This window comes from Bison bison, unplaced genomic scaffold (assembly GCF_000754665.1).
Source record: "Bison bison bison isolate TAMUID 2011002044 unplaced genomic scaffold, Bison_UMD1.0 scf7180017864183, whole genome shotgun sequence".
Lineage (NCBI taxonomy): Eukaryota > Metazoa > Chordata > Mammalia > Artiodactyla > Bovidae > Bison > Bison bison.
In genome coordinates, this window is record NW_011494755.1 from 7223545 (window position 1) to 7233185 (window position 9641).

A 9641-nucleotide genomic window follows, 5' to 3' on the forward strand; every position below is an offset into this window, starting at 1 on the left:
TTCCTTCTGTCCAACTGCTTCCCAGGCGAAAGTGGAATTTCCAGTTCTGCCATTCTTGACTACCATGACCACCCTCCACAAGCAAGAAATTCAATACTCTAATTTTTCCATTACTCAAAGAAAGGGAAGATTTAATTTCTCATTTCCTTGTTGGTTTAAATTGGTTGGCATTCACACTTCTTACCCTCCTTAACAAACTGATGGTTATCTCAACTGGCACAATCTTTCCATCTTTAATGTACTTTTCAATGAGTTCACCATACTGTGAATCTGGGTTTTTCCTTTCATCACGGAGAAGTTCTCCTGCAGAAAGATGTGTGTAGCCATATTTCTCAACGATGCGGGCGCACTGGGTCCCCTTGCCGGCGCCGGGACCGCCAAGAACGAACACGACCTGCGGCTTCATGAAGCGATGCGGGAAGAGGAAAAGTGGCCGGCCGGTCAGCAGCGGAAAGCTAAGGCCTAGGACGTGCAGCAGCCGGCGGCCGCAGCGGCTAAGCATGCACCGCGGCTGTGTTGGACGCTGAGAGAGCTGACAGCAGCCGGGCCGGCGTTGGCGCTTGCATTGCTTTTAGTATTATTTCTAAAATCTCTTCCATTTTCAATTGCTATAGTCTTCACTTAAAATTTCTTTGAACTAATGTTTCAGTTTAAGAACTCAGAGCCTGATATGTGTAGATATTAAATAGATGTTCACAGAATGGCAAGACAGAAAAGGAAAAAATAATGTAGAAATGGCAGATAACGTGCTCAAGAAGGGAGTATGTATTAGGGCCAATGCTAGCCCAATTAATGTCTTTGTATGAGCTGCAATAAAATAACTTCTCTTCACGTAGCTCCAGAGACACATAGCTTGGCCACAGAATGTAGACTTGGTTTTAATCACCGACTGTCACTTTGGCCTGTTGCTCTTGGGCAGGACACAACATTACCTCTACATATAGTGGCCCTAGTATGGAGGTTACATGATTAATGAAAATCTCACACAAATATTTATTGGGAACCAAAAAAAAAAAAAAAATGAAGGGCTCCCCAGGTGGCAGTAGTGATAAAGAGCCTGCCTGCCAGTGCAGGAGACGAAAGAGACACAGGTTCAATCCTTGGGTCAGGAAGATCCCCTGGAGGAGGGCATGGCAACCCACTCCAGTATTCTTGCCTAAGAACCCCATGGACAGAGGAGCCTAGAGGGCTACAGTCCACTGGGTCACAAAGAGTTGACACGAATGAAGCTACTTAGCATGAATGCAGAAAACTGAAAGGCGCACTTGTAGGCCTGTAAATATAAAGATGAAAAAGTCATGGTTCCTGCCTTCTAGGAATTTAGATTCTAGCCAGCGATAAAGGGATTACAATGGTAATGATCATCTAGGCACTTCTGATTTCCTGTTATTTATAAATAACGCATCTTCAACCTTAATCTGTTTTGAAAATAACACTAGTGATTTTTAATTGGAGTCAAGAAGTTTTAAGTGTGACCACCTTTCTTTGGTTCGGTGGCTTTGGGAAAGCCTGCATGAGTAGGGGGATGTGGACAAACATGGGTAGTTATCATGTGACTATGTGTAATACTTCTGATCTTTGATTTCTTGCTCATTAAATGTATCTCTCAGGGCTCCAGGCTTACTTCCCTATGAACCTTTCACAATGGTGGCAGTGAAGATGCTCAAAGAAGAAGCCTCAGCAGATATGCAAGCAGACTTTCAGAGGGAGGCAGCCCTCATGGCAGAATTTGATAATCCTAATATTGTGAAACTCTTAGGTATGAAACTCTTAGGGACAAGTGGAGAAATGTATGCATCAGAAAAGAGAGACTTGCAAGCTTTTTCTCCTTTAAACTTCACTTCTGTTTTTTCTTTCATTCCTTGATCAGAGAGATGTCTCTGTTCCTCCCCATAGAATATTTTCTGTACCAGGGAGTGGAATAGTTCCTTAAATCACTTAAGTTCAAAAAATTGGAGTTTTAAAAATTTTCTCAGATAAATGTTTTGTCACTTCATTAACTTTTACCAATTTTATATTTTAATTGTTCATTTATTTTATATAGTTCATATAAATATACCAATTGCTAAAGTCCCTAGAATTAAAAGCTAATACCAAAAGAAACAAGCCAAGATAACAGTACTTTCATTTCCTTTCCTTTTTGAACAGAGACTTCTAATTTTTGCCTGAAAAAATAATGGAGTTAATAATCTATTTGTATGCTGGTGTGAAATTGTGATCATCTGACCTAATATTTCAAGTTGTCCAGTTTCCCTCTTAAATACAGAAAGATTTTAGAATTAACAAATGCCTTTATGGTACACAAAGAGTCGGACACAACTGAGCAACTGAACTGAACTGAACTTTTTGGTATTAAATCTAAGGTTCTATTTATATTAACATTTTTTTCTTTCTGGAAAATAAACGTTTGTAAATTTCCCTAAATGTTTAACTGCAGTAACCTGAATATTTCATCTAAGATCTTTGACTGTTTTTTTCCCATTTTTCAAATTTCACAAAATAGTTTCCTTATCATCCTCCTTCAGAAAGGAAGCAGAAAAACAGAGCAACTGTATTACATACTCAAAGCAAACATCTATTCATAAATTCATTTGCTTAATATTTATGGAGTACTTGCTCGCCAGAAAAGTGGTAGGTGTGTGGAATTGAAAGAAGACTTAAGACATAATCTCTATTTTTAAAGGGATAAAATGTTGGGGGAAAAAAACCTCAGCTGAATGGATAATTATAACAGGCTGGTAGGTAGGACGCAGGACTAAGGATAAAGAATAATGGAAGGAAAATCTGATCCAGGAAAGGTCAGAAACAGAGGCCCCCTCAGAGGACGGATAAATCAACTGAATCTTAAAAGAGAAGTAGATGTTTACACAAAGAAAGGGGGTCAGGATTCAACTATGATGCTGTCAATAGAAAACCAAGGCCCCACTTCTTCTGATCTGGTCATTTGCTTTTGGACAATGTTTTCCAATGTGTACTTTAGAAACGCAACCTCTAACAAGGGGCCTATTTTGGTTGCAGGAGTGTGTGCGGTGGGGAAGCCCATGTGCTTGCTCTTTGAATACATGGCCTACGGGGACCTCAATGAGTTCCTCCGCAGCATGGCCCCGCACCCCGGACGCGGCCTCAGTCCCAGCGACCTGCCCCCCGGCTCACAGGCCTCCAGCCCCGGCCCCCCGCCCCTCTCCTGCGCGGAGCAGCTGTGCATCGCCAGGCGGTGGGCCGCGGGCATGGCCTACCTCTCCGAGCGCAAGTTCGTCCACCGCGATTTGGCCACTAGGAACTGCCTGGTGGGTGAGAACATGGTGGTGAAAATCGCCGACTTCGGCCTCTCTAGAAACATCTACTCTGCGGACTACTACAAAGCCAATGAAAACGACGCCATCCCCATCCGCTGGATGCCCCCCGAGTCCATCTTCTACAACCGCTACACCACGGAGTCTGACGTGTGGGCCTACGGGGTGGTCCTTTGGGAGATCTTCTCCTACGGCCTGCAGCCCTACTACGGGATGGCCCACGAGGAGGTCATCTACTACGTGCGGGATGGCAACATCCTCTCCTGCCCCGAGAACTGCCCCCTGGAACTGTACAATCTCATGCGTCTGTGTTGGAGCAAGGTGCCTGCAGATAGACCCAGTTTCAGCAGCATCCACCGAATCCTGGAACGCATGTGTGAGCGGGCAGAGGGCAGTGGGGGTGTCTGAGGTCCAAGATGGGCGAAGAGAAATCGCCAGCATCTTCTCAGACTCTGGGAGCCAGAGGAGTGCAACGCCCGAGCCCCCAGGAGACCCAGATAGCAAAGAATAGTAGCAGACATGGGTACCATGCTGCTTGCTTCTCAGAAAAAAAAAAAAAAAGACTGGGCAGAACTGGAGTGGGTGGAAATTGGGTGAAGGGAAAGGCAGGCGAGAAAACGTGTCAAATAACCGGAGGTAACTACTCTTCCTCACAGGGAAAGTTTGTATCACATATTGTACCGGAAAGAATGCCATCCTGTTCAGTTCCTGAATTAGCTGGCAGCAGAATAAGGCTCTGCTGTATTAAAAATTAATATGAACTGTGGTTGAGAGCTTCATTTTTAATAGAGTTCATTCCTGTCCATTAGGAAAGTAGTGTATTTTCCTGTAAGAAATTTAGCTCAAGCACAGAAAACTCCAAAGAAGGAAAAACCATTCATTGTCTCCTCACCCAAAGATGGGTGTTGGTTTTTTATTCAATTTCTTTCTTGAGTTTAATGCACACTTTTATATTTGTTTGTATTCGACAGAGTTGTGGTTTACTTTATTAATAGAGAGTTTCCAAGGAATAAAGTGATAATCAGCAAGATTATATTTTTATTGTGAATTTTAGTTCTCTTTTTCTTTGTTTCTTTAGAAGTTTTCCTTTGTGTACACGTGTCATGAATTTAATCTGCTTGCTTTATTCTTACGTTTTTTTTTTTTTCTGAAAATGTCTTTGTGTCTATTTACCTTTTCTTTTTGAAAATTTTATTGGTACCTTTTTCTTTGTCTCATCTTTCTTTATTTAGGACTTGGTTCCTTTTTGGTATTTGGCTATTTTTTCCTTTTATTTCACCTATACAACAAACACCTTGGCAGAAATAATAACTTTCTAAGTAACATTATGGACTGTTACATATATACCTTTTGCAAAGTATATTACTATTACTATTTTCTTCTGTACCTGCTTTTGAAATTACCCATTTCAAAGTTGTCATTCATTAATTTTATTGCCACAGACTATTCCACAGTTTATAACATGGGAATTCACAAGATGCTCATGTGACTGAGTTATTTCAAACTGATTTTGCTCATTCTGACATTTTTTTCCCTTCTAGAAACCAATTTGATAGGTAGCAGGATTAATATAGGGCTATTCACCAACTTTCTGCATGACTGTTCATTTGTCTTGTTACATCTTATGATTCTTAAAAAGAAAAAAGCAAGACAAAACAAAACCCTCTGAAACTCAGATTCTTGGTGCACAAGATTTCCCAGTGGAGTCCAGAAAATATATCTTTATCTGAGGCCAATATGGATATGAGTTTCTTCCTGATATTATAGAACACAGAGTCTCCTGAAAAGCAAAGAAATGGGAAAGAGAAAATAGCAGTCTACTCTGTGGCCAGTTTACTTTCATTCAACCTAATTGGTAGTAAGGACAGTGGAGAAATGGTCTGAATTCTTGAAAGTAGATTTTCCGGCTGTCCTCCAGAGGGCTCTACCTGATATCTCCAATTGCACCTGCAAACAACTTTGTCATCTTTGCTAGAAAACCTGCAATGCCTTGTTCATAGTCACTGCAGGCCACCGAGACAAAAACACAGTTTTCCCTCTCTTTCACCAATGAAAACTCTATCAGTTTTACTTTCTAAAGCCCTCCTGCACACACCACCTCCCCTTCGAAGCGACCACCCACTGTTCAAACTCTATTGCTATCTCTTCTCTCATCTTTCTCCCATTTCAGTCCAGATAAGATTCCATGGGCTATGACAATACAAACTGACTCACAATTCTGATTTACAAATAAGGAAGCCAGGAGTTAGGACTGAGACCTTGAGACGTGCCTTAGATTCAAATCGTGCTTTGAGACAGTCATCCAAAGAGCTAGATGAGGAATGAGGTTGCAATATGAGTCTAAGACAGAAGGCCAAGAGGCCAGCAAAGCAGAAGACTTGAGGTGGACCACCATCAAGTCTGGAACTTTCCTGTAGACATCCATGGCATGACACATGTGTGTCATGTAGGCTCTGAAAACTTCAAAGACATCTTTTTCCTCAGCTGACAGAGTTTTATTATAAAAGAAAAGCCATGAAGTCAGGCCAATCAGAAAAGCTACTCTATTGAAAAGCAGGGGGACTTCCCTGATGGTCCAGTGGCTAAGACTCTGAGCTCCCAATGCAGAGGCCCCAGGTTCCATCCTTGGTCAGGAAAGTAGATCCCACATGCCACAACGAAAAGTCCCACTTGCTGCAGCTGAGACATGGCACAGCCACATGAAATAAATGAAAATAAATTTAAAACAAAAGGAAAGCAGAATCAGGGTAGTGAGAGTTACTTGGAGGACCTGCCATGGGGCTGGTGCAGCAGAGATCATGTTGCCCTTCGGAGCCAGGTTTCCACCAGCTTGTTCCGTTGTCTGCCACTTGGAGCTTGCTTTGCTTCCCTCCCCACTGCAGGGTAACTGCCCTTACTTTGCTGTCTCTTCCTCATGCCTTCTGCAGCCTCACAGATTCTCTGTTTGTGTGCCCTTTATGTGCTAGTGTTCAAGATCTCAAAGCAAAAATAATCATAGATATATCAGTAAATATAGTGAATGAATAAGTGGACAAGCAAGTAACTATAATAGAACCCATCCAATTTTATTAAATATTTAAAGAAACTGAAAACTAAAATAGCAACTAGAAACCTCATGACAATAATTGTAGTAATACTATCAGCTAGCTTTTCTTGAATACTTACCACATATATTCTAAGGCCTCTAAATATATGTATTTATTTCAATTAAAGTAAATGTATTAACTTAAAACACAACATCCCTGTGATGTTGTAGCATCATTATGCCCTTTTTTAGGTGAGGACACGGGCACAGAGAGGTTGTGTAACTGGGCTAAGCACACAGAGCAGCAGAGCCTAGGTTGTGACAAGAGGCTGAATTCTCAGTCACCATACCAAAGTGCTTCTAATGATTCCAGAGGAAACAACTGAAACTCGATGGCTCTGTGGAGGTGATTTATAATTTGCATCTGGTTTCAAAGCATACAGTATATCCCTTCTACTACCGATTTCCAACCCCATTCTTTTCCCTGAATAACAAAATGTATATTTTAGCATTGTTGCTTTTATAAAAAAAATCCAACTGATGGAATGTGTATATTTTGTGAGCTCTAAATGCATTTTTACGCTATGTCAAGATCACTGTCTTATTTCCTTGGTGCTCGTCCCAAGGTTCTGTATCTCAGGGACAAGGGCCCAGTATTTACCAGTATTGTTTTCTTTTGTAAATACAGATTTCTTTTTCCATTTTAAAATCAGTGTATAAATTAAAAAAAAGAGAGATCAGGAGAGACATTTACAGGGCTGTTGTCACCAACGGACAGGACCGGCATCAGTAAAGCACCCACAAGTGATATTAAGTGGCAGAATATTAAATGTGACGAGTTCCAAGGACTGTGCATAGTGCCAAAAGAATGCATTTGCTGGTATCACAATTGAGCAGGAAAGGGGCCCTCCTTCCAGTCTGCAGGATATTATAAACCTGTTCTCTGTCATTCAGTGTATTTCTAAGAGTACAATTTAATTTCCGAATAATATTCCTTTCTTTGGATGTACCATAATTTAGCTATTTTCCTATTTTTAAAACATTTGGGTTTTTGAACTGAAAACATTTCAGTTTTTTCCAATTTTCAACTATTACAAACAATACTGCATTGGTCATCCTCATTTGGACATGCCATAATTATTTCCTTATAGAAATTCTGAGAAAGAGAATATCCAAGCCAAATGGCATGCACAAAATTAAGGCTTTTGTTATGTGTTGTCATATCCTCTAGAAACACTGTTCCCATCTCTGCATTGTACAGGGGATGTCATAGCCCTAAACATATGCTGTCATACACAGAGAATTAATTCTGTTTTTTAGAAGGCTTTTGTCTACTTGATTATAAATAAAGATGATCTCATTTTTATTTTTAAATTACTAATGAGATTGCACTTTCCTTGTATCTAGGTCATTTTATAGTTCTTATTTTGGGAATCATCTATAAGTCATTTTTCTATGGTGTAGTTCATTTTCTGATTGATTTGTAAGTCATTTTATTTAATAAATAGTAAACCTTTGTTATACTTTGCACAAAACAGAAAAATATGTATATAACTTTTATTTTAAGATAGCATTTGCTTTATTATTGAAAAAGCATATTTGTTTATTTTTTTGAAAAAAAATCAATAATATACAAATAAAGAAAATGAAAAAACACCGCTAGTAGTAACTAACATTAACTCATGATAAATATAGTTCCAGTCTTTTCCATGTAGGTAAGAAGGTAGATGAGTAGACGAGAGAGATATAGACAGACAGATAACCATTTTAAATGAAAACAAGATCAGTCTGTTCTATTGGTTAAAGCTTTGTTTTTATCAGAGTGTATCAAACATCTTCAACATCAACAAATATTCATGGGTAACATGATGTTCATGTGTAACTTCTGATGATGAAATAATATTCTGTTATATGAAGTTACAACTTACTTAACTATTATTCCAAGGTTGGACATTTGGTTTGTTTCTGTTTTTCATTATAAAATACAGTATTTTTATAATCCTATAGTTAAATTTTGTGAGCATCCAGCTCAAGTGATTTCTTTATATATAACTCCTACAAATAGAATTTCTAGATCAAAGGATATACTTTCAAAGCTTTTAGTACACTGACCAACTACCTTCTTGAATTATCAGTATACAATCTTCCAGCTAGATAAGAGTCTTTTTCTTTCAATTTCAACAATACTGAGCGTGAGCATTTTAATAATTTCCAGTATAATAATTGAAGGTGTTCTTTTTTTTTTTTTGTAGCTTATGCTTACATTTCTTTAAATAAGATAAGATTGAACATTTTTTCAGTGTTTGGAGGATAGTTGATTTACTCTGTGATTTGCCTCCTACTGTTATTTTTCTATTGGGTAGATTTCTTGCTTGCTACTTTATAAAAACATTGTATATATTAAGGAATTAAATTTTGTCATACATGTTTCAACCACTTTTATCATGTTAAAAACGGACACTTCTATTTGTCTTTTAAGATAGTAAAAGATTTTATTAATCAGGAAGGAATGTTGAATTTTCAGTCTATTGAAATGACTGTGGCTTTTTCCTTAATCTGTTACTATGTAGAAATGTAAGAATTGATTTTCTAATGTTGAAATATTGTTATGTTCTGGGAATAAACTCTCTTTGGGTGTCATATCAGTCTTTTGATTTACTACCAAATCTGATTTATTAACATTTACTTGCATCAATATTTATAAATTCATGGAATTAAAAGTTTATCATTTTTTTCTCTGTTAGAGCTTAGTTCAGTTCAGTCACTCGTCGTGCCTGACTATTTGTGACTCCGTGAACCACAGCACGCCAGGCCTCCCTGTCCACACCAACTCCTGGAGTTAATCCAAACCCATGTCCACTGAGTCGGTGATGCCATACAACCATCTCATCCTCTGTCATCCCCATCTCCTCCTGCCCTTAATCTTTCCTAGCATCAGGGTCTTTTCAAATGAGTCAGCTCTTCACATCAGGTGGCCAAAGTATTGGAGTTTCAGCTTCAACATCAGACCTTCCAATGAATACCCATGACTGATCTCTTTTAGCATGGACTGGTTGGATCTCCTTGCAGTCCAAGGGACTCTCAAGAGTCTTCTCCAACAACTCAGGTCAAAAGCATCCATTCTTCAGCGCTCAGCTTTGTTTATAGTCCAACTCTCACATCCATTCATGACTACTGGAAAAACCATAGCTTTGAATAGACAGACCTTTGTTGGCAAAGTAATGTCTCTGCTTTTTAATATCCTGTCTAGGTTGCTCATAACTTTTCTTCCAAGGAGCAAGCATCTTTTAATTTCATGGCTGCAGTCACCATCTGCAGTGATT

General features: G+C 39.1%; 2 protein-coding genes across 4 annotated transcripts in view; one reads left to right on the forward strand and one right to left on the reverse strand.

Moving 5' to 3' along the window:
- Window positions 1-554, reverse strand: part of LOC104991171 (UMP-CMP kinase-like) — a 1342-nt gene extending 788 nt beyond the window's left edge. The window contains exon 1 of the mRNA XM_010843560.1: window positions 185-554. Coding sequence (XP_010841862.1) covers window positions 185-502 — 318 coding nt within the window. The 5' untranslated portion in view covers window positions 503-554. The remainder of the gene's footprint in view (window positions 1-184) is intronic.
- The window catches only part of MUSK (muscle, skeletal, receptor tyrosine kinase), a 100301-nt gene extending 91273 nt beyond the window's left edge, over window positions 1-9028 (forward strand). For all 3 annotated transcript variants that reach the window (XM_010843562.1, XM_010843561.1, XM_010843563.1), the window contains 2 exons: window positions 1611-1759; window positions 3019-9028. In XM_010843562.1, coding sequence (XP_010841864.1) covers window positions 1611-1759; window positions 3019-3701 — 832 coding nt within the window. In that variant the 3' untranslated portion in view covers window positions 3702-9028. The remainder of the gene's footprint in view (window positions 1-1610; window positions 1760-3018) is intronic.
- Window positions 9029-9641: the final 613 nt, after the last annotated feature.